Source organism: Oryctolagus cuniculus, chromosome 12, assembly GCF_964237555.1.
Source record: "Oryctolagus cuniculus chromosome 12, mOryCun1.1, whole genome shotgun sequence".
In the NCBI taxonomy this organism is placed as follows: domain Eukaryota; kingdom Metazoa; phylum Chordata; class Mammalia; order Lagomorpha; family Leporidae; genus Oryctolagus; species Oryctolagus cuniculus.
The window spans coordinates 54082699-54107238 of record NC_091443.1 but is presented as its reverse complement, the minus strand read 5'-3'; the positions used below and the strand labels follow the sequence as shown (position 1 = coordinate 54107238).

Sequence of the window (24540 nt, the reverse complement as noted above, 5' to 3'; positions counted from 1 at the left end):
TAGAAAAGATAAGGACGCTTTCTGAGAGCCGTGAACCTAAGTCAGCATTCTCTTTGATTTGCAGCTTGGATTTACATATCTTGGAGTCTGAGAAATGTTTGGCCATGAACATTATTTTCCAGAATGAAACAAAAACAATAGTGTATGGATTTAAGAGAATCTGCAACCCAAAACCTAACACCTATTCTATATTTGGAAAAACAAGGATTTTGTCTGTGGAGTTATCACACTCCTAAATTGAAATCTTCCTCGGGTGCATCTGATTGGTGGAAAGTATGTTACACGCTCACTCCCAGCTGCAATCTGGTAATGCAAGTTTTCTAGGACAGACTCTTCTTACCGGATGTAAGGAGAATGTTTAAAAGATGCTTGATGATCATGAATGTGACAAATGCTTACAAATTAGTTATTCAGGAAGCTTATGTGCAGCTCTCTGCAGTTTTCTCCTTGTACTCTTTCTTCTTCCTTCAAAGAGCTCCTAAATCTTGGAGCCTCTTACCAAATGGATGACTTATATAATTTGGTCTAACCATGATCTGTCAATCCTTGGAACCCTAGATACAAGAGTATTCATTTTGGCTATTGTATAATCCCATGAACTGCTAGCTCCATCCTCACCTCAAATTCAGCACTTCTTCATCTTAGCACTTCTTCATCCCTCTGCCCTCTCCACGTACTCTAAAGAGGTAAATTTCCTTTTTTCTTCTGCAAGTATGATTTTTCTTCTTCAGGATACATTTGAGAATCCTCTTTCCTCATTATTGCCTCTTATATCTTAGTTCAGCAAAATTTCCATTCCCCGTTTTTCTCTCTCATTCTTTCCTTTCCAGTCCACGACTTACTCTTCTGCCGCTTCCGGCTGAGCATCTCTGGTGTGCCCAAAATAGTCGCTCCTCCTTTCCATTTATTCCACAATCCACGCTTGGCGAGTTTCCATCTTCTCTTTTGAAAAGGGCCTGACTTCATTCCTGTCTCCTGCTAACCTGCCTTCTCACCTTCTCACTTCCAGAAGGGTGGACATCTGCTCCAGCCAGCAGACCCTGCAACGCCTCAGTCTTTCCCTTGGACTTTGCTCAGATTTTTCTTCCACAAATGTTTCTCACACCAAACTTATCTAAGTCTTAACCTCCCTTCGTGGTGCCCCATCTCCTCCTAGACACCTCTCTAGTTGATTCACTACGTAAATTTGGGGGTGTAGGCATGGCCATTGCCCCTTCACACCTGGCACAGATATTTTTCATTGTTTTAGTTCTTCCACGAAAACTTAAGTTCTTTTGTTCCACAAGATTACGCAGTGACTTCAGAAGAAAGCGCGTATCTGGCTCCTTAGCTCCAAGTGCAGAGCCCAAGGCAGGATTGGGATTCGGTGTCGGCTGAATCAAGGAATGAATTGAATATTGTAGTGAAGTAACGGATACCTGCTCCTGGGTTGAGACTGGGGAGCTGAGAGAAGTCTCCGATTCTAAAAATCCGGAAGAGGCAGGCTGCTGCGGGACGGTGGCAGTTCTGAGCCAGGTAGAAAGCAGGAGCGGAGGCTGCAGTTTCTGCGGAGGCTCGTTCCTCTATGCCGGTTTCTGTTCTCAGTTTTCTCTAGCTGAAGTGGGAGAGGGGACCGGGGCTCACATTTCTCCCATCTTCCCAGAGCCTCCGTCCCTTGGCTCCGTGTTGCGCCATTCCCAGGAAGCTCAGAAATAGCCTACAACCGGAATTCTAGTCCAGGGGAAAGGAGTGGAATGAAATTCGAGTTTTGTTCACTTTTTGCCGTCCGACACGTAGTGAAGGCCCAGAGAGATCCTTTTTCTAAGAAAGGAAGAATGGTTCCCTACACGAGGCCCTATAGCTCAGGGGTTAGAGCACTGGTCTTGTAAACCAGGGGTCGCGAGTTCAAATCTCGCTGGGGCCTATCGACCTCCGGAGTTATTTTAGAAAATTTCCACTTCTCGACACCCTTAATTAAACTCCTGAAAGAGACAAATCAGAGCTTCTCGCTGCCCTCTAGTCCTTGCGAAAAAACGACTGGTGGGCAGAAACCTGCTTCTTTTTAGGTTCCGGGGCGAGTGCGCAAGCGCCGCCCTGCCCCCTGGAACGTGGCGGAGTCCATTACAGGCTGAGGGAAGCTGCTCCCTCGCCGTGCGCGCCCGAGGCCGCAGCCCGATGGCTGCCAGAACCGGTGCTCGGAACTAGTGGCGCCGGTGCGGGGGACGAGGGCGGCCAGAGGCAGGGACGCGACCGAACCCTCGAGCGCCGGTTCTGGGAACGACTCCTCGAAGGGGAAGAGCCGGTGACGGCCCTGGGGTCAGGCGTCCCGGAGGCGTGCGCCATCCTGCAAGATTTCCTTCTTCCGTGTCTCAGCGGAGAAAGCGTGGGGGCCCGCACTTGGGGGGCGAGGCTTGTGTCACTAAATTTGATACTGACTCGAAGAAGCTGCGGCCTCCTCCGTGAATAACCTAACACTGTTTTCCCCCCAATGTGACTGCTCACAGAAACGCTGAGTTTACCGCACGGGCAGCGTCTTCCACGTCCTCTCCGCCGCCCCAGTCTGAGGAGGCCTCGGGGAACGAGGGGCGCAGGGGGCCGAGGCCCGCGCGCCGTGAGGCAGCCGCGCGCCCCGGGCGAGGAAGCGAGAGGAGCGCGCGGCCGCAGCCGAGCCCGCCGCGCCCCCGGGGCGGTCACGCGGACGGAACGGTGCAGCCCAGCGCCCCGCAGGGCCGACAGCCCCAGGAGGGCCTGAGGATGTGCCGCAAGCACCGGCCACAGGGCTGCCTGTGTGGGGCCCACGCGCTGGTTCAGCCAGGAAGCGCCGCAGGGAGGCAGCCGCGGACACGGGGCTCACAGCGCGGGCCGCCGTGCAGAAACGGGGATCCTGGCGTGCGCGTCCGATGAGCGATATCCTGAATAGGGGCTTCCGGAAACGGGCCTCGTGCGCTCCCTTCGATAGCTCAGCTGGTAGAGCGGAGGACTGTAGCGCTTCCCTGTGGAGTCATCCTTAGGTCGCTGGTTCGATTCCGGCTCGAAGGAAGAGCTGCTGTTTTGGGGTTCGCAGCTTTCAACAGTTCCGCTCTGTGCTCCCGCGACGGTTCTCTGCTCTGATTCCGATCTGAAATCACTCACCCGGCCTTGGATGAATATTGCATACAGCTCGGAGTACCTCAGTTTCGTGTCCACCCCTGGGGAGAGTGTGCAGTGGGTTCTTCTGGCCATTTCGAGAGGTTCTGAGCTTCTTTACGGAACCCGTGGTTTTCTTTTTGGCTTCTAGTTGATCCAAGGCTGCTGCCTCAAGCTTAAAAGTCAGAGAGCAAAGTCTCTCAATTGGAACTGAACCGTGAGTGGGTGCGGCCTGTGGCCTGCGGGACCCTGATGTGCAGAACACCCCCATCCCCCACCCCGTGTCCCTCGGCCCCAGTGACTGCCCGGCCCTGCACGCGCACACACATCCATCCAGGAAGCGGCGCTTTTAGCTTTTGTAGGCAACTATACATAGAGAGTGAGATTTGACGCGAATTGGGATGAAACTGCGAGAGCCTGGGTTCTGGAGGGAAGAAACAATTTGATGCAACGATGCGGAGAGAAAAACGGAATCCTGTTCCGGGCACCTGCGAGGGGCCCACAGTATCCGAACAGGCCCCAACCTGCTCACCTCCAACCTGTTTGCGCACCCCGAGCGGGCTCCGGCTCCCGGCAGCCTCGCCCGTCGTAGTAGGCGGGCACGGACACGTCCCGCGCGTCCCTCCTGGGGTCGGGACCCCACGGCCGTTCCACGGAGCTCCACACGTGTCTCCACGCGCCCCAGCGGGGTCCGCGGAGCTCAGCCGCGGCCTGAGAGCGGAGAGGCTGCCCCGCCTCAGCGCACCCTGCCTCTGGAGGGGTCTGGCGCGAGGGGGGAGAAGAAGCCAGGGCACTCGGTAAAACGGCAAGAATGGAAAAGGAAAAGTTACCGCTGGAGTAGCCTGGCGGCCAATAACTGTGCCGAAAAGCGCAATTCAGTCGAGAAAAAGCGCGTGTTTTTCGCCGTGGCTCGTTGGTCTAGGGGTATGATTCTCGCTTTGGGTGCGAGAGGTCCCGGGTTCAAATCCCGGACGAGCCCTTCAGGCATTCTTTTAACTTTAAAAAATTTTTCCCTCTCTTTGGCCATTGCTTGGAAAAAGTTAAGTTCGCTACAGTTCTCATGTTCCGATTGTCCCGCAGAAAGTAGCATTGACCAGCGCTGGGACGGAACCGGCTGGGTTTCGGGCGCCGCCCGCCAGCGCTAAGGGAAACAGGGACCACTTCCAGCCCCTGTATCCCCCGGTGGCTGGGTCAGGAGCGCGCAGCCCCGGGCTCGTCCCAGGCCTGGGCGGGGATCCGCCCGCTGCTGTGGGGCGGGGGCTCGCGACGCGGATCCAGGCGGGAGGGGCCTCCAGAGGAAAGCTGGGCGCGGTCCCGAAGACCGAGGCTCGCCCGCGCATCCTCCGCCCTCCCCGAACCCCACCCGGGTCGGTGTCCGCGAGCGCCCCGACGCCACGCACACACACAGCAGGACTGCGGCGCCCCATCGTCGTGCAAGGGAGCAAGCAGAGGTGAGAAACACACTTTCCTTTGCCCTGTCCGGCGCGCTTCTGCCGCCCTGTCCCGAGGCCTGGGTTCCCGCTGCTGCTGCTCCTTCGTGGTGGCCTGGCCGGGGGCGCCGGGGGAGCCCCTTCCTCGCACGAGGGGCGGTGTGTGGCCCTAGGGGAGCGGCTGAGGGGCCGGTGTGGAGGAGCCCACGGACGGGGAGGGAGGAAAAGTTGCGTCCTTGCTCGCGTTCGCGATTCTGCGTTCCCGCCTCGTTGTTCCGGTTGTGCAGCCAGGCGGAGATGCCGGTGTGGATACCCAGAGGGAGCCCACGGAATTGGCCAACCCAAGGGTGGCCTGCACTTGCTCAAAACTAAGGAAACCTTCGGTACCAGGTCGATCGCCAGAATTGTGAAGCAGGGCTTTTGTCCAGGTTTTTGTTTTTGTAGTTGGCAAGCGTCGCTGACATCTGGGAACTGGTGTTTTCGTTTTCTCGTGGTTCCCCGCCCTTAACCCATCCTCTCAGCCAGTGTTGCGAAATTCCTGGAGACACTGGCCAACTTTCTCCTCTCCGAGCCTAATTGGAATCCCCTGGTTATTTGCTCTGAAACGGAACATGAACCGCAACAGCGCTTGGATAAAACAAGGCATCTTTATTTAGGAGGGACTGTAAAACCAATGTCAGCACCATCCTGGGGGCTGGCGAGATCTCAGTGAGCCGTATCCCCCCTCCGTGACAGCACGAAACCTGTGGTCAAGCCATAGCAGTATTCACTAGCAACCCAAGCGAGCGGCCCACCTTATAGAAGCAGCCTCAGCTATTCAGATGAGAACTAGCGGGTAGGCAACCTCTGGTATCCAAAGACCACTTACCTGCTCAGCTGCTAACTCGTCAGTGCAGAAGTATAATTTGGTCACAGATACTTTAATTCAAGCAACTCTCTTAAGGATAGAAAGGGGAGCAACATATTTTTGGAACTTACGGAAATATTTAGTGTGGGTTTCCTTTCACCACTGACTTTCAGGGGCACCTGAAAAAAGTTTTGCTTTTCTAGAAATTACCAAAAAAAAAAAAAAGAATAAAAAGTTGTGTGGTGCATTGGAAACCTTATAGTCCCAGGAATGGGATGGTGTCAGAGATTTGTTATGTAACTCTTACATAAAAGAAGCTAAAAGCAAGTAGGCTTGCTGAATTGTCGTTGGAAGCATTTGCCAATGGGACTGAAGTTAACGTAGATGGACCAAAAAGTGGACCATTGCAGACCTTTGAAACTGTTCTTTAGGAGTTTTCACTTAATCTGTATTTCAGCAAATTGCAATCTCTGTAAACAGAATGCCTTAAAACACTTGGTAAGGGAATGTACACAAAACACAGAGTTTGTTGAAAGGTGAATGTTTAATTTTTGTCTTTGGAAATAGAGTTGTGTCAGGAGGACTCTGTTCACATTCTCACTCAGTCAATAGTGTCCTCACTTCCTGGAGGTGTGACCCTTCTTTTCATGGGAGCTTTTCCTCCTTTAACCATTACTTTTGTCACTGGATAAGTTTCATGCTTATAGACCTAAAAATATTCACATTATAAAGGACTTTAAAGGTGATCTGGTCCGTACCTTCCTTCATCAAATTTTATAATTAGTCCTCGGACAGAAATATTGCATGTATACTCTGTCTGAAGGGGGACTATATTTTCCCTAGACTCCTTGGAAGTAGAGTCCCCTGCCTTCTATGTCCATGTGCAGGAACACTCCTGGCTTGAGGGAGAGACATAGGAAAAAAATCTAGGAAAAGGGAAATGACTTTCAAGTTCAAGTTGTCAGAGCAGTTGAAAAACAGGAGTTTTTTTTTTTTTTTAACTTGGCAGTTGTTTTACATGTACTAAAATTGTGGACAAAGATATAATGTTCACTAGTCACGCATTATAGGTCCTTGTGTTTTGAAGCACTGTAAGTGTGTAGATGCATCTTAATGAAATAGGAAATCTTTTTTTTTTTCCAAAGCCCTATTTTCTATTTCAACATAACTTCCTTGTGCCAAGTTTGAAAAGAAGAACAAGAAACTGGCTTTTGCATTGTTTACTCTGTGGACAGGTTTTGATCCCCCAGAAGTTGTCAGTTGATGACCCAGAGAGAGAGAAGGGACTCCCTGTTCGGAAGCTGAAGGCTACTTCCCAGCACTGGTGGGTAACTCCACTGTCAGAGGTTTGCTCTAGTGCCTGAATTGATGCTTCTGGTCATCAGAACACTCTCTCTCTCTCTCTCTCTCTCTCTCTCTCTCTGTGTGTGTGTGTGTGTGTGTGTGTGTGTGTTTTCACTGGGGACTAGGGAGGCAGTAGGAGTGTTGCAATGAGCCTGGCAAGTCTTCTCCCTAGCAAATGAGCAGTAAACATTTTGGAACTTGGTTCTCTTGTGTGTGTTTGGAAAGTGATGTGTGACCAATTTAAATAGGAAGCACTCAAAAATGGCATGTTTGCCCACAAAGAGAGCCTGAGCATTTGGACACTGTTAGCTGTCAGTAGAGACCCCATTCCATGGGTCTCATTGCTTTTCTTTTTTCCTGAAACACTTTGAACGTTGCCGTTTGCCAGTGGTGCTCAGAGGCATGCTTGCCCCTTCCTTTACAGAGACTTCAGTACCCCTGAGGCACCAGCTACTGAGCAAAAGCAGTTTATGGAAGTTGCCTTAGTCTTGTTCTTTACAACTGCAGACCTTGTTCCTTTTAGCTCAGGATCTGGTTGAGGGTGCAGGGAGAAGTGAAGAGGACAAGGAAAAATAGTGACGCTCAGGCAGGGATGTGCCCCCACCAGAGATGAAAAGCAGCTGAAATTTGTCCTTTCCCAGGTTCCCCAGGCTGGCTACTTTTCTTCCTCCTAAATCCTTAGGCCTTTCAGTTACCCAAAACTGTTCTTAAGATAGCAGACGCTAAAGCACAAGCCAAAGAATGTGTGAATGACTGGCAGCTGCCCAAAGAGTTTCCCCTCCTAGGGATTTTGTTTGTTTGAAATGGAACTGAGATCAGTACCTCAAAAGTGAAGGCACACCAGTGGATTTCGGGAGTTATCAATAAGCTACACTCAGAGCATTCCTGGAAACCTCTGAAGCCTTCCTGCTCTGCCTGGGAACGAGGCCTGCCTTCTTTGGTACCAGCTGCCAAACCCAGTCATATCTGTAATCCTTTAAGAGAAGCCAAGAGAGTTTTCAAGGTTAGGATCTCGGTGCTGAGATCAGATAGTAATGAGGGATAACAAGAAGAATTTGGGAGCTAAGTGTCAGTCACTGTTTTAGATACTGAGAATTTAGAGGTGAGTACAAGATCATTCTTCTCTCAAAGGTTCCCATCTAATAGACACCGAGATCAAGAGCTGTCAAAGGAGTGGTGGTTAATGGCCTCTTTCCTTGGTTACCCCAACCTGAAGTCAACCAGAGCCATCCCACCCATGTTAGAAGAGCTCCTGGTCAACACACTTTCTCTTCTGAGCATCCCTGAGGATTCCAGGGGCTGTGAATGTGCCTGTGCAATGAGGCTTTTGCCTTCAAGGGAGGCTGCCTTTCTAGTCCTTTCTCGCTTCAGCTCCCTGGTGTGAAGTCTATGCCCGGTGTGAAGTCTATGCCTGGTGTGAAGTCTATGCCTGGTGTGAAGTCTATCCCTGCCTGAAAAGGCAGCAGGACATCCAAAGCTGCCAACACACAGTGTTCTCTTTCTCTCTGGTACAGTGAATGGTCTGACATGAGGCTCCAGCTCTGATGTCCAGACTTGCCTCAAATTTGTGCCGACAGGATCCTTATGTGGAGGAAGACCCTTTGCCCTGTCCCCACCTCCCATACCACCCCCATCAACCTCATAGTGAACTTCAGTATTTTTGAAGGAAGGAAGCACAACTTCACGTCTACATGATTGCCTGCAGAGAAAGATGGAACAAAATCTATCAACTGACAATTGAAATGAATGGGATACTGTAATATGGAGAGAGTACTTCAGAAAGTTTGTGGAAAATGGAATTAAAAGATTAGTTTGTTTTGGCACAAAAAGTTTGAAATCCATATTTGGTGGATCTCAAAATGTTCATGGAAAAATGCGTATTATGAAATCTATGTATGGCCAGTGCCGTGGCTCACTTGGCTAATCCTCTGCCTGTGGCACCAGCACCCTGGGTTCTAGTCCTGGTTGGGGCGCCAGATTCTGTCCTGGTTGCTCCTTTTCCAGTCCAGCTCTCTGCTGTGGCCCGGGAAGGCAGTGGAGGATGGCCCAAGTGCTTGGGCCCTGCACCCACATGGGAGATCAGAAGGAGACAACTGGCTCCTGGCTTCGGATCAGTGCAGTGCGATTTCTCACTAACTCTGCCTGTCCAAAAAAAAAAAAAAAAGAAAAGAAAAGAAAAGAAAAGAAAAGAAAAAGAAAAGAAATCTGTGTATGGATTTCAAAAATATTTGCACCAAAATAAACTTGCTTTTAATTCCATTTTTCCCATGAACTTCTGAAGTCTTCTTACACATTTCCCTAGATATAAGATAATACACAATTGTGAACTTTTTTTTTTAATTTGACAGGTAGAGTGTTTTTGTTTGTTTGTTTGTTTGTTTTACAGGCAGAGTGGATAGTGAGAGAGAGAGACAGAGAGGAGAAAGGTCTTCCTTTTGCCGTAGGTTCACCCCGCAATGGCCGCCACGGCTGGCGCACTGCAGCCGGCGCACCGCGCTGATCCGAAGGCAGGAGCCAGGTGCTTCTCCTGGTCTCCTATGGGGTGCAGGGGCCCGCTTGGGCCATCCTCCACTGCACTCCCGGGCCACAGCAGAGAGCTGGCCTGGAAGAGGGGCAACCGGGACAGAATCCGGTGCCCCGACCGGGACTAGAACCCGGTGTGCCGGTGCCGCTAGGTGGAGGATTAGCCTAGTGAGCCGCAGCGCCGGCCACATCATCTGTTTTTTATTAGAGTGATTCCTTTTCCAGGAATATCACAGGCTCTTTTGAGTCATCCCTCAGATGACTCCAGGAGCTTTCCAGATACACCTTGACATACCTGAAGTCAGTTTAAACCAATGTAACTAAAGCCATGGACTTGGGACTCCTGCTGCATGCTTACCTAATTAACGGTATGTACTAGTACAGTGAATCTACAAGGAAGGAAATGGACAATTCCTCCAGGGATTGGATAGGATTCACAAGAATTGGTCAGGACTCAGGGAGGTGTTACTTGAGCTGAATGTGGAATTTTTTCTCACAGATGAAGGCTTTAAAGTTGACTCAACTACTCATCTACTGTTTGATCTTGGAGTTTCCTTTTAAGCAAAACAGACTTACGTGATACTTACTTCACACAGTCCTGGTGATGGCTGATATAATGATGTAGGTGAAAAGTAGCCTTGATTATTATAAGTATTGTGATGATTTCATGCACAGTTGTTTTACTAGCAGGTAGCCTGCCCCTAGTTCTCACTTCTCAAATGCATTTGAATCGTCAGAGAAGGATGGATGACAACAGGGTTGAGGATTTTTAAAAAAGATAACACTATTCTTGATCCAACATTAGTGCAGATGGGTGCTGGGGGTCCGGGGACACTTGACATCTGCCACTGCCTGACATTTGAGACTATGGGATCTGTAACGTGATCCTGCTGACTTTGGCCCACTGTTTGCATGTAAGCAATGAATCTACCTGGTGAGTGACTGTAACTTTAATGTTGCCTTGATGGTGGAGATAATCAGTTTGGTGACTGTCTATCAGGAACAGCAGATTGAGCATTCAGGCTTAGTCTCTTGTGGACAGGTAGAGGTGAAAGAAAGGAGAAACCCAGGAAATGTGGCACAGATCTTTCTGGGGGACTGCCAGAAATACCATGGCGGAAGGCAGGGTATGGTAGTTGTCACATAACCTTCTCTAGAAGTGTTTTCCTGTTCCTGTGAAATCTGTGGAATAATTGCTTAGCATCCTTTCATAAAACCAAGTTCTGTGAGCAAATAGAAAGTATGGTAGAAAAGCATCCTACTGGAAGATCATCTCTCACTCTGCAGACTTCCTCCAAGGCAGCCCTTGGAATCGGCCCGTAAGATCAGATGATGTCCTATGAATCCAAAGGACTGCATGTAACAATGAAAACTCAGTCTTTTCATGGGTAAGAATAAGAACCACAGACATTGGAAAAAGACAGTTTTTTTTGTTTTGTTTTGTTTTGTTTTTTTGGGAAAAAAAGCCATGTTTATCAAACTTTGCTTCCCGGAACAAATTTCTAATCCTATTAGATGGGTTAATATTTGAGCCAGTTATGCCAGCGAAAAGGTGAATGACTCTTCTTGTTATCCAAGGGCAGTGCCCTTGGTTTGTATGTCTCTGCCAGGATTGGGGAACCTGTAGACCTGTTCACTCCACCCCTTCAGATGAACACAATATAGTCAGAACCAGGAGAGGCTTCCAGGTTCACACAACTGAACCATCTCCAGGAACAAACAGCTGGATTCCAACTTCAGTTCGAGGGAATCTGCCAGATTTTTGTAAGATTCTTTCTCCTGGTTAATCTGTAGTTCTATTTGTGTATATGTTTCTACCCATCTATCTACTTTAGTTAAATAATTTATCCCCCTTTAAAGCTCCTGGGATCAAGCTCCCGAATTAAAAAGAAAATGAATCAGATTCTACAGTATAAAATGAAAACATTTCTTTTGGAATAGCCTATATGTAGATAAAGAGACTGGGAACAAGTGGAGGTTTAAGGAGAGATTCCTAAGTGTGATGAAATTCCCAAGTGTCTGGAGAAGCCATTTGCTGACGGGCAGGGTTCTCCCTCTGCCTGCCCCTGTGCTAAGCATCATATGTAGTGTTCCAAGGCAAGAAACAGAGAGCATGCTTTCAGCACTGTTCCCTTCTAGGCTTCTCTGCCAATTTTCTTTCTGAAAAAGGTTTAAGTTGCTCTTTGAAAGAGAAGTCCCAGGACCAAAAAGGGTGCACGGGCATATCCAATGACTGAAAGGAGACAAAGGGAGGGAGGCACGCTGGGTGTTGCACTTTTGCTTTGGGCGTTATGGACCTAGAATATGTAAAACGATCATACTCTATTTGTGGAAATGATGGTGAACTGTCTAGTTAACTCCCTGGTGGGTATGTTTGATGGACCTCTTGAATACAACACATTACCTTTGGGGACAGGAGGGGAATGTTAATTCTTGTAAAGAGTAAAGGATTATACAGTTGATCTGCAGAACAGCTGGGAAAAATTCCAGAGAGGAAAAGCAGACTGACAGGTGTGTGTCGGAGTGCAGGAGGACACGTCTGTATGAGCGAGGCTCTGCATCCTCAGCCTTGACAGATCACCTTCAGCATCACAAGCAATCTATTTATTGTTTTCTCTCAATTCCGTTTCACGTGGCTCTGTAGAAACTTTATAAAATATGAGGGAGGAAGTTGTAAGTGAGGGAGCAGATGTTAGAGAGTGGTGGTTGTGGTATGTGTGTGCTGGAATTTGGTTTCCAAATGTTTTAGTTTGCCTAAGCAAACTTTAGCTGAGTTGTTACAGAATGAATGCAAATTCAGCCAATCAGGAAAAAAAAAAAAAAAAAAAAAAACAAACCTACTCCTTTAGTTTTCCAGACTGAGATCTAAGGGTGGCTTTTTTGGGCAGCAAAACCCCTATGTAGTGTAGGTCTGCTGCACTAAGTATAGATAAGTGGGCTTTTCTTATACATCAGGCCTTAAGGATGATGCATTTTGGTGAGATCTGGCCACAGGTCACCCTGTCATGTGTTTCTTCCAGCTGATGTCTTGTGCCACAAACTAAACTTCACAAACTTGTCTATGTAATTTCTAGTTAACAAAAGATTTTTTTTTGGGGGGGGGGGACAGGCAGAGTGGACAGTGAGAGAGAGACAGAAAGGTCTTCCTTTGCCGTTGGTTCACCCTCCAATGGCCCCCGCGGCCGGTGCACCGCGCTGATCCGATGGCAGGAGCCAGGTACTTCTCCTGGTCTCCCATGGGGTACAGGGCCCAAGCACTTGGGCCATCCTCCACTGCACTCCTGGGCCACAGTAGAGAGCTGGCCTGGAAGAGGGACAACTGGGACAGAATCCAGCGCCCTGACCGGGACTAGAACCCAGTGTGCCGGCGCTGCTAGGTGGAGGATTAGCCTAGTGAGCCGCAGCGCCGGCCACAAAAGTTCTTTTAAGCTTAAGAAGAACTGTGGAATTTTAGACCTTTCCAGCTAGCAACTCTCTCACTTTAGAGATGAATGAATTTAGTCCTGAAGAGGAAAATGATTGTTAATCATAAAGTAGTATTATTGAGAATTTATTATGAGGCAAACATTGTGATTTAAAGTGAATAATGTGGGCCCTGCCCCCCTGTAGAGTGCACACCACTAGGAAACACTGACAAATAAGCCGGTCAGTTGTTTGCCCAGGGTCACATGGGTAATGGTACCCAAGAAACCTAACAACAGGCAAAGCTTTATTTGTGATATCCTTGTGCTTATAGCCTGTGCTTGGAGGGGTTTTGCCTTGAAATTTACATCTGGTGTGGTGTCCTTGGTCTCAGTATTTAAGGCAAGGAGAGTTTAGACAGATAGGTATGCCAATTCAAACTGTGAAGTGATATCCCTATAACCTGTACTCTGGAAAAGGCCAATCGTCCCTCTGTATTCCTGTCCACCACTGCCACCTAATGACTCTTTTGGGTACTACCAGCTCTTATTCTATGGATGTGTGTAGGAGGCAGATCTCCCATCTGTTGGTTCACTCCACAAATGCTTGGAACAGCTGAAGCTGAGCCAGGTCAAAGCCGGAAGCTGGGAACTCAAACTGGACCTCCAGTTAGTGGCAGGAATCCAACGACTTCAGCTACCATCTACCTCCCTGGGTGCAATTCTCAGGGGAGACTCGAACCCAGGCACTCTAATATGGTACGTGAGCAGCAACTGGGTATCCTGGCTTCTAGCCCAAATCCCACTCCTGTGGTAACTTTTAAAAGCTCTGAATCATCAAATTTTCCCCAAAGATCGAAGGGAATAGGCTACTGCCTTCTGCAAACACCAAACTCTTTTCAGGTCTCAAATCTTCAAATTTCATAAACAAATTTTCTTTATTTTGTTATAACCTGTATTTGTTAAGTTCTATTTCTAGTGCTCTATCACCGAGTCAGAATGTGTTCCAGGAAGAGGCATCAAGTTTACTCTGTAGGTGTGTTTGAGATTCTGTGACACAGCCCTCTGGGATGTCTGATTTCTACAGTTTGAGACTGGCAGCTCTTGAAAGAAGATGACAGGAACCCTCCTTTTAGTCTTTCTTCTTCTTTGGTAAAGCTATTAGGAGATACTTATAATAAGGTCTTTGGCATTGTGAAAAGTCTGAGGATTCTTATCACATGGTAACTCGCTTGTCTCTTTTGCAACAGTTTAGGCACATATACAGAAGAAACTAGAAACTATTTTCTAGAATAATCCGCAGTGTTCCCAATGTGAGAAGCTCCTAAGAATAATTTTGAGTTCCTCTTTTCTTCTCTGTAAGAGTTAGCCCAGACCCACTTCCAGGGATTAGATGCCTTCTCCAGTGCTTCATCCTGTTTTTTCTAAATAGCACATAGTAGTTCTCCCTTGGCCAGCTACTTCTTGGGGAAGCGAGTTTGCCTTCCTGCACTCATGGTGACACAGATCTCTACTTCTCTCCTCATAGCTAGCTGGCTGATTAATTAAGTACTTGGATTCCTATCTTCAACAACCCTTTGACTAACTGTTCCCTAAAAGTCTCTGTACTTCTCACCTCCTGTATTTCTATCTCATCCCATCCCTTTTGCATGGATTCCACATTCCCCCTTTAGGAAGGCATTTGGTGTTGCTCAATGGTGTTTGTGCTCTGAGATCCAGCACTGGGCCTGGATCCAGTCGGAGCTTATGTAGTATCTGTTATGAAATCAATTAAAGAGGGTGAACTAATTTTACAATGCCACATTGAGAGTAGAGAAATAATACTCCTAAAGGGTAGGGAAGAATGAGTGGGGCTAGAAGTTATGTTCAGGAAAATATTACATAGATTTCTACCTCACAATAGGTGTGAGGTTAATGAGAAACACCAAAGAAAAGATATAATTAGGTGACTGAGGGTACTCCTAGGTCTCTGTCAGGGTCCCTGACTTTGGTAGTGCTGCTCTGTGAACCCAGTGCATCCCTTTGCCCTTGGCAGGAGCCTCTGTTGGAAGAGATGGTCATGGGCCTGGGTCCGTTGGTGTTGATCTTCGTGCTGGGTCTGGGTGTGACCCCTCCGACCCTGGCGCAGGACGACTCCAGGTACAAACACTTCCTGACCCAACACTATGATGCCAAGCCATTTGGCCGGAATGACAGATACTGTGAAACCATGATGAAGAGACGAGACCTGACCTCACCCTGCAAAGACACCAACACATTTGTTCATGGCAACAAGGGCAGCATCAAGGACGTCTGTGAGGATAAGAATGGAAAGCCTTATGGGAAAAACTTCAGAATAAGCAAGTCTTCTTTCCAGGTCACCACTTGCAAACACGTGGGAGGGTCCCCCTGGCCTCCTTGCCGGTACCGAGCCACATCAGGGTCCCGAAACATTGTTATTGCCTGTGAAAACGGCTTGCCTGTGCATTTTGATGAGTCCGTTTTTCAACAAAAAGCCCACTGACCAGAGCTGACTGTGGTTTCCTTTCGTTTGGTTTTCCCGGCACATGCCAGTTTGTGTTGAGTGTGTGCTGCCAAAAGTGTTGGCGACATTCATTACCAGGGACCCAGAAAATGGGATACCTGCATCTTTTATTTTCTGTTTTACAGCATATGTTTAATAAACAAAAATGTCTCTGGAATCATTAAAAATCACTGAGTTTTGACCTGTTGATTCTTCTCTACCCAGCTGCTCCCTTCGAGGATTGGATGAAATAGAAATGCCTTTTACATTACCAGTCGTTTCTTTATCAGAAGATAGGGAAGAAGACATTACCTTTCTCTGAAGAAAAGGTGACACCTTGACTTTGAAAGGCCACCACAAAACACACCAAACACCAGAGTTAAAGGAAAAGTTTATTCTCGGGTGTCAGACGGGCTGGAGAGAGAGGGCGAGAGAGTGAAGAGAGAGGGCCTGTGTAGGAAAGCAGGTCTTGATAGAGACTTGCAGGGGTAGGGAGGTGGGAGCAGCACATCTCGTTAAGGTGGGGGTGGAGTTGATGCTTGTGGTTGGGCCGTTTGGTCACCCCACTTCTAGTAAGCCAGGCTGGGCTTAGGACCGAAGCTTACTGAACAAGATGGCAACTGGACCAGAGCCTAAGATGGTGCCCAGGGCTTAAGATGGTGCCTCAGATAAGATGGCACCATCTCACTAACATTCTGCCCTTTTGTTTTTTATAAAGCAAGTGTTGTATGGGAATTCATTGGCCCCAAAAGCCCAGGAGGGGTGGAGAGACGATGATCTATCTTCTAAAGCTACTTCCTACTGACATGGGGTGATGAGTCACTCTCCGCTGGTGGGTTGACATCTCAAGTCATGACCTCCTGGGTGAGGAGCCGAGTATATCCCTGTAGTAGCATTTGGTTGACCACCTGGTTGGTGAAGGCTTTGGCTCATTCCATTATCAGCTCCTGTAAACACTTAAACAGATTAGGTAGTATAAAAGCCAGGGTGAGAATAGCAGCCAGTGGTCCTAGGAGTGGCCTTAACCAGGTAATTTAACATTTGGTTTTACCTGGCCTGATTGCTTAACATAATAGCAGCATTGTTCTCCCAGAAAGATACAAGTTCCCCATTTTGTAGCTGTTGTAAGATCTAAAGCCCCTCTGTTCAGTACTACGCCTGCTAGCGAGGTGATTTGGCCTTGGAGTGGCATCAGCTGAGGTCTCGGTGGACCTAGTGACCGCCTCTTGTAACTGTTGGAGTTGTTTCTGATGTTGGTTGGTTGAGATAACGTTGTGGCCCAAAGCTCTTTCTGAGTCACAGCTGAGGAGAGAAGGCTGCAAAGCTGATCCCAGCCAAAACCGGGAGAAAGGCAGCTCGTCTCTTGCAAGTAGAGGGGTTTGTCTGCAGAAAAAAATTCTGAATAATCACACGGGATTGGCGGGGGGGGGGGGGGGGCACCAATACACACAGGAGAGTAGAGCCATTAATATAAGAGTAGACGATACGATTACAAAGGAATGAGGCCCCAAGTGGGCTAGATGGGGTTTAAAACAAAGGACAGAGTCATTATTAGAGGACCTATCTAAATCTATTAGAGGTGCTATCTAAACCACAAGCAAATTTTCCATTGAGAGGCAAATAGAATGATAGACGGGGTTGATAATAATCAGATGGGCTTTAAGGCCTTGCCAGTTATGAGGTCCAGACCTATACAAGGTAGAATAAAGCAGTTTCAGTAATAGTTTACCAACAGTCAATTAGAATTAGAATGTTCTAAACCTCTTATTATAAATTTACCTTATAATAAAATCTCAAAAATCCCTCAAGGAATGAGAAAGTCCCAGTATTGGGTGCACTACTTGAACTATTTTCTCAAGTTCTCTGACCAGTACTCTCCCCTGAGGAGAGCAGAGTCATTCAAGATCATTGTCCCATCTGAGGCCTTCGGGGAAAGTCAAGGGCATGGACCATTATCATGTTGATCACATCATAGCTGTGAAAACTCACGTCTCCAAGAATCTGCTTGGAGCACTATAATTGCATATTCTGCTTTGAGGTTGAAAAACGGTTCTTTCATGGGAAATCAAATGGCAATGAGATGGAGGTGCTTCCTGACCTGTCAACAGAGGTGGGAACTAGGTAACCAATGCTAGAATCCTAATACTTTTTTCTCTGGGTCTTTCATCCCATCATAATCAAATGCTGTTTAGAATAAGCTGTCAGGGCCAGCGCCGTGGCTGAATAGACTAATCCTCTGCCTGCAGCGCCAGCACCCTAGGTTCTAGTCCCGGTCTGGGCACCGGGTTCTAGTCCCAGTTGCTCCTCTTCCAGGCCAGCTCTCTGCTGTGGCCCAGGAGTGCAGTGGAGGATGGCCCAAGTGCTTGGGCCCTGCACCTCATGGGAGACCAGGAGAAGCACCTGGCTCCTGGCTTCAGATCAGCATGGTACACCAGCCACAGCAGCCATTGGGGGGTGAACCAACGGAAAAGAAGACCTTTCTCTCTCTCACTGTCCACTCCGCCTGTGGAAAAAAAAAAAAAAAAGAATAAGCTGTCAGGTCATGAGTGAAGTCATTTTATTTCAAGTGAATCATTTGAAGAATTGAAATCCTGGTCAGCTGTGACTGTTGGCTTTGCAATGAAAGGAGGAAAAAACTCCAAAATCTCAAGTGCTTTGAAGAAGGATGACATGCCAAGAACAAACTTTCATATAATTTGCAGAGAAGGAAACATTCCTCTTGGGATACAGCATAAATTCCAGTGGTTGGGATATTTCATAGTATATATATATATATATATATATTTTTTTTTTTTTTTGACAGGCAGAGTGGACAGTGAGAGAGAGAGACAGAGAGAAAGGTCTTCCTTTTGCCGTTGGTTCACCCTCCAATGGCTGCCGCGGCCGGCGTGCTGCAGCCGGCGCATCGTGCTGATCCGAAGCCAGGAGCCAGGTGCTTCTCCTGGTCTCCCATGCGGGCGTGGGCCCAAGGACTTGGGCCATCCTCCACTGCACTCCCTGGCCATAGCAGAGAGCTGGCCTGGAAGAGGGGCTACCGGACAGAATCCGGCGCCCCGACCGGGGCTAGAACCTGTTGTGCTGGCGCTGCAAGGTGGAGGATTAGCCTATTGAGCCACGGTGCCAGCCCAAGATACTTCATAGTTTAAAAGCATAATTCTTGGGGCAGGGATTTAGCCTAGCCATTCTGACATATATATGCCCAACACTGGAGTTTCTGGGTTTGTTTCCTGGCTCTGGCTTCTGGTTTCAGCTCTGCACCCTGGGAGGCAGCAGTGATGGCTCAAGTAATTTGGTTCCTTTTTTTTTTTTTTTTTTTTAAGATTTATTTAATTTATTTGAAAGAGTTACAGAGAGAGGTACAGCCAGAGAGAGAGGTCTTCCATCTGTTGGTTCACTCTTCATATGGCTACAACAGCCAGAGCTGAGTTGATCTGAAGCCAGCAGCCAGGAGCTTCTTCTGGGTTTCCCATGAGAGTGCAGGAGCCCAAGGACTTGGGCCATCTTCCACTGCTTTCCCAGGCCACAGCAGAGAGCTGGGTTGGAAGTGGAACAGCCGGGACTTGAACCGGCGCTTATATGGGATGCTGGCATTGCAGGCCAGGGCTTTAATACACTGTGCCACAGTGCTGGCCCAAACTTGGTTCTTTTCTCTCACATAAGAGACCTGGATTGAACTGGTTTTCAGCTTTGGGCTTGGCCCAGTCTTGGCTGTTGCAGGCATTGGGGAGTGAACAAGTGGATGAGAATTCTTCTCTCTCTCTGATTCTCAAGTAAATAAATAAATAAATAAATAATTTAAAACCTGAAACAATTCTAATTTCTTGAGGATAAAATTAGCTCTATAAAATAAAACAGGACCATAATATGAAGTAGAGGAAACCAAGAGAAAAATCAAGTATTAAAAACAATAATTGTCGGGCCGGCGCCGCGGCTCAATAGGCTAATCCTCAGCCTTGCGGTGCCAGCACAACGGGTTCTAGTCCCGGTCGGGGTGCCGGATTCTGTCCCGGTTGCCCCTCTTCCAGGCCAGCTCTCTGCTGTGGCCAGGGAGTGCAGTGGAGGATGGCCCAAGTGCTTGGGCCCTGCACCCCATGGGAGACCAGGAGAAGCACCTGGCTCCTGGCTTCAGATTGGCGTGGTGCGCCGGCCACAGTGGCCATTGGAGGGTGAACCAACAGCAAAGGAAGACCTTTCTCTCTGTCTCTCTCTCTCTCACTGTCCACTCTGCCTGTCAAAAAAAATAATTAAAAAAACAATAATTGTCAACATTTAGTAAGCATTTATCAAGCACTAGGCATTGTGATAGCACCTTGCATTGATTTTTTCATTTATTCTTCATAACATCCCTAACAGTACACATTATGCTCATTTTACTTATGATGAAATATACAGACAGCTTAGTTATTTCTCCAAGGCCTACGCAGTTATTATGTCCGTTGGGAACAGAATGAAGAGAAGACTTCATGGAAAAGGCCAATAAAAAATAGGTGTTAGGTTGATTTGGAGATCTTTTCATTTTCTTTTGTGGCTAGAGCCTTGAGATGAACCATTTGATATCTTCAGTTAATTGCTGTCCTTAAATTTTTTCCATGTGTTAAAAAACCTGCTGTGACACAGCAGGTTAAGCCACCTGCTGCAATGCTGGCATCCCATATGGGCACTGGTTTGAGTCTTGGCTGCTCTACTTCCATCCAGCTCCTTGCCAGTTCACCTTAGAAGGCAGCAGATGATGGCCCAAATGCTTGGATAGACCCGGATGAAGCTCCTGGCTTCTGGCTCTTGGCTTTTGCCTGGTCCAGCCCCAGTCATTGCAGCTACTTGGGGAGTGAACCAGCTGATAGAAGACCTCTCTCTCTTCTCTCTCTTTCTCTCTTATAACTTTGCTTTTCAAATAAGTGAATAAATAAATCTTCCTTAAAATTTTGACAAAAGTTGTATATATTTATGGGGTACTATGTGATGTTTTGTTACATGTCTGCATAGTATATTCATGTCATGCTAACTTGGTTAGTGTAGCGGAGATGTTAGGTTTACCTTCACGTGAACAATTTAGGTCTTATCTATGGCCCATTAGTTTGCTAACTAAATGATATTCTTGATCACAAAGAAGCAATATGAAACCTGTGTAAGATTAGAGGTGACACTAAAGAAACAACCCAAAGGACATTGCTTTGCTGATTACCCAAGGACTGACTATACCTTTAAAAGTTATGTCCATTGGCCTTGGAGTGGGCAGTAAATCAAGTATCAACTCTCCCTGTCACCTTTCTTTCCACAAGCACTTTGCTTCTTCTTTTCCCAACATCATGTCTTGTGTCTACCACTGCAGGCGCAGGAGTAGGACATACAGTCTCATATTTCTCAATGTAACAGTCAAAAGGTGACTATGAATATAGGGGGTGACATTTAAAAGACTGGCGGTTATGTTTGATACTGGCCATTATGGTGGAATGAAATGCAGGCCCTGTATAGGTCATTTCAGTTCTCTCACAGTGTCATACACCGTCATGAAGCAGTATTTTTGAATTCAAAGGATGTATCTGTAGACATCAAACCAGAACTTCAGCTAGAGCCAGTCTTTGGTCTACACAGGTAGAAATGGGTTTGTCTAACTCTCAAAAAACTGTTCCTGATACGTTGGGTTGCTTTCTTTCTTTTGAATAAAGGATGGCATTTTCTTTGTACCAATGAATCAACCCTGCCTTGACCTAAGAGTCAACTGGATCCACAGTTCATGTCAATCCCAGCAGTGACAGCCTGTGGCAGTATCTGGCCGCTCAGTGCTGTCAAGTGACCCCACTTTCACCCCAGATGAAACTATTGTTCCGGAGAAGCGTTTATGAGCATAAATACCTTAATATCTCGAGTATTTGGAGTATGATATGAGAGAGGCAGTAGGCTGATCAACAAAAACCATGAATATTCTGAGACTAGTGGCAATGAATGCTTCCTTCACTGTTGCTCTGGAAATCTTATTTTTTTTTATACCATAAGCTATAGGTTTAATATCCACTATCAAGATGATCCTGCAACTAGATGTGACATAACTAATACCATGACCTATTGACAAGACAAGAACATCAAAGATAGATAGTCAGACCCTGGTGTTTTAGAATGAACATCGAAACAGCAAGAATAAAAAGAAACAATCCAAGTCCTTTTTTGAGGTGATTAAAATACCTTCACTCTCTTACTCATCTAATTTAATTTGTTCATCAGCTCACTTCTTTTATTTCAAACAATACTTATTGTATACTACCATCTATATACCATGTCTGGATATGCTGAGTCGTATATATATATATATATATATATATATATATATATATATATGGTTATGGTTAACTATATATATATGATTTCACTTTGTGTTTCTATGGGGGTGCAAACTGTTGAAATCTTTACTTAATGTATACTAAACTTATCTTCTGTAAAAAAAAAAAAAAGAAGAAATTATCAATTCCCAACTTGACTCTCACTGGGATTAAACATGACAATAGGTCTGATCTGATTTCATCATCATTTAAAAAATCATCTATTATTTTTCACTTTATGTTTCTGTGTGGGAGCAAACTGTTGAAATCTTTACTTAATGTATGCTAAACTGATCTTCTGTATATAAAGAGAATCGAAAATGAATCTTGATGTGAATGGAAGGGGAGAGGGAGTGGGAAAGGGGAGGGTTGCGGGTGGGAGGGACATTATTGGGGGGGAAGCCATTGTAATCCATAAGCCGTACTTTGGAAATTTATATTCATTAAATAAAAGTAAAAAAAAAAACTATATATATATGGTTAACAAGATTTTCAAAAGGACTTGATTTTACCTCAGTAGAATAGCCACATGAGAGAAAAAGCCAGCTCTAAATGTTCCTCTCTCCCTCTCTGGACTTTGCTTCCCTGGATTCCTAGTTACAAGGTGTTACATTAGTTTCTGCACTTTCTTTGGCATATCCTGAGTCTATCCAAACTGTAGGGAATTGGAACATTTAGGGATCTGTACACTCCCTGAAGATCACACAACTAGTGAATTATCTCAATAGATAGACAAACCAGTTTTGCATAGGCTTATCTTTTCTCTCTTTTTACACTCACTGCACAGGCCGGGAAAGCGAGGTAATCAGTCAGTTTCTGCCCTGAGTCATGTGCTGGCTACAAGTTTTCTCTGCCAAAGAAAATGTTCTTGTTGTCAGAAATGTCCATGTTTGCAGACTGTTCATTCACTGTGGAAAACAAAGGTGGCAACAATTGTGAGCAGAGAAGAGTGGGAAGATGGTACGTGTAAGTGTCGCTCCCCCTCTTCGTGGAGGAACGACACAGGACCCTGCGCTGTTCTTTCGTCTGCTCGGCCCTCCCCGGGTTTGCTGCTGGTTCTTCCCGGGTTGGCTACTATCCCTTCCACCTCCGTGGAAGGGCAGTTCCCCCTGGCCACATTCCCCACTTCCGCAGGGGAGCGGCACACCGCCGGCCGGCTCTTCTTGGGGGCTGCACAGGTGTTCCCCTTAGATGTTCCTGGTGCATGCCGTCTCTCTCCTCCTTTATAGTCCTCCTCTGCCAATCCCAACTCGGCTGCCCACACGCCGAGTACGCTGCTCTCCTCCAATCAGTAGCAAGTCCTACAGTTTATTGGTTGAACTGGAGGCAGCTGTGCGGAAGCTGTTTACTTCTCTCCCAGCGCCATATTGTGGGAGAGCAGATGCATAGAATAAGTCTTAATTCCAGTAACTCAGTCCAGTCCGGGCTGCTCCCCACAGTAAGGAGCAAGGAGAAATCGTAGGGATCAAGACAATGTCAGCTTGCCACTCCCCACACTTTTTTCCAGTTCCCAGGTCTTAACCATCCTTCCTCTTGCCCCTTGCTGTCTCTCTAGGCACTCCTAACGTCATGATGACTCTGCAGAGAACCCATACACTGCTGCTTCTACTGCTTTTGACCCTGCTGGGGCTGGCACAGCCTTCCTTTGGCCAGGATCGCATGTACCAACGATTCCTGCGGCAACACGTGCACCCTCAGGAGACAGGTGGCAATGATAGCTACTGCAACCTGATGATGCAGAGACGGAAGATGACTTCACATCACTGCAAGCCCTTCAACACCTTCATCCATGAGGACATCTGGAACATCCGTAGTATCTGCAGCACCACCAGCATCCGGTGCAAGAATGGCAAGATGAACTGTCACGAGGGGGTAGTGAAGGTCACAGACTGCAAGGAGACAGGAAGTTCCAGGGCCCCCAACTGCAGATACCGCGCCGCAGCAAGCACTAGGCGTGTTGTCATTGCCTGTGAGGGCAACCCAGAAGTGCCTGTGCATTTTGACAGATAGATAGCATCCTGCAGGGGTTACAGCCACTGGTTGGCTCTTAACTTACTCCGTGAATAGCCATGAGTAATGCATTTGAGCTCTCCCCAGGCTCTATCTCCTCTGCACGTTTCTTATTCCTTTTCTCTGTGTAACCCATTCTATTAGATACATTGCATCAAAGAGAAATGGAGACATAAATCTATAATAAGTCAAGGCTTTTCTATAATAACCTTCTTTTCTAACACAAGTTAGCTTAGCTAAGACCCTATCCTCTGAAATTTAGTCATTGTATATATTTATATAGCATCTCAAGTATTTCAAAGTGCTTTCATCTACGTTATCTCATTTTAGTACCCCTGCACCTCTGTGATTTTGCTGATGCAGTTACATATAGAAGTTCAAGGTTAAGGGATTTGCTAAGGACCATGAAGTTAGCGGAAGAACTGAGACAAAAATCCAGCTGAACTGCTTACCCACCCAGGGCTTTCTCTCCTACAAGAGGAATGTTTTGAATGGGTCTGCTTTTTGTGTTCCCAAAAGTCAGATATTGGGGGAGACATTAAAAATTTAGAAATACATACTGGTCAAATGAGAGCTCTGTGTGGATCTGACAAGAGCCAAAAATGGTATTAGGAATTTTCTCTTTCTTTCCCCTAACTTTTGAGTTTCTGTAGTAATTCAGGATATTATAATGTACTAGATGATTAAGACTCACTCACTCTTCCTGAATGAAAGATCTTTCATGTTTCCCTTGAAATAAAGGACTGAAACTACAGGCATTTGAGAAGACTGTGCTGTTGAAATTGTTCCTTTTCTCTCTTTGAATTCCCCTGTAGTCTATAAACACATGCATTGCAATGTCCTCATAAACTCTGGACAAAGACTAGTGCCCATCAGATCCATGACCATACCACAGAACCTTTGTTTCATTTATGCCAGAGGGGATGATTTCCTCAAAGACAATACTCATGTCTCTATCTTTTCCCTTTGAACACTTGAAAACAAATTAAAGATACCTTCATATGATCTATGACGATGCTAGCTGCTAAAGGAGGAAGTGTGTGTGTGTGTGTGTGTGTGTGTG

The 24540-nt window shown here is 46.8% G+C and overlaps 2 protein-coding genes and 3 non-coding genes across 7 annotated transcripts; all 5 read left to right on the top strand.

Annotated features, from left to right (window-relative positions):
* The first annotated feature begins 1830 nt into the window (after positions 1-1830).
* Positions 1831-1903, top strand: TRNAT-UGU (transfer RNA threonine (anticodon UGU)). Its single transcript has one exon. It is a non-coding gene; the product is annotated as a tRNA-Thr (tRNA).
* A 1025-nt stretch (positions 1904-2928) lies between these two features.
* TRNAY-GUA (transfer RNA tyrosine (anticodon GUA)) lies at positions 2929-3018 on the top strand. Its single transcript is given in 2 exon segments — positions 2929-2965; positions 2983-3018. It is a non-coding gene; the product is annotated as a tRNA-Tyr (tRNA).
* Positions 3019-4012: 994 nt separating this feature from the next.
* On the top strand, positions 4013-4084 carry TRNAP-UGG (transfer RNA proline (anticodon UGG)). The gene has a single exon. It is a non-coding gene; the product is annotated as a tRNA-Pro (tRNA).
* Positions 4085-4412: 328 nt separating this feature from the next.
* Positions 4413-24235, top strand: RNASE4 (ribonuclease A family member 4). Of its 2 annotated transcripts, none has more exons than XM_002718039.5 (2): positions 4413-4556; positions 23023-24235. In XM_002718039.5, the coding sequence occupies exon 2, from the start codon at positions 23037-23039 to the stop codon at positions 23475-23477; it is 441 nt and encodes a 146-aa protein (XP_002718085.1). In that variant the 5' UTR covers positions 4413-4556; positions 23023-23036; the 3' UTR covers positions 23478-24235. The 2 variants fall into 2 exon arrangements, with proteins under 2 accessions (XP_002718085.1, XP_008267528.2); XM_008269306.4 differs by lacking the exon at positions 4413-4556 and adding an exon at positions 10881-11013.
* Positions 4424-15341, top strand: ANG (angiogenin). Of its 2 annotated transcripts, none has more exons than XM_008269305.4 (2): positions 4424-4556; positions 14686-15341. In XM_008269305.4, exon 2 carries the CDS (start codon positions 14704-14706, stop codon positions 15151-15153), a length of 450 nt encoding a protein of 149 aa, XP_008267527.1. In that variant the 5' UTR covers positions 4424-4556; positions 14686-14703; the 3' UTR covers positions 15154-15341. The 2 variants fall into 2 exon arrangements, with proteins under 2 accessions (XP_008267527.1, XP_002717924.1); XM_002717878.5 differs by lacking the exon at positions 4424-4556 and adding an exon at positions 10875-11013.
* Positions 24236-24540: the final 305 nt, after the last annotated feature.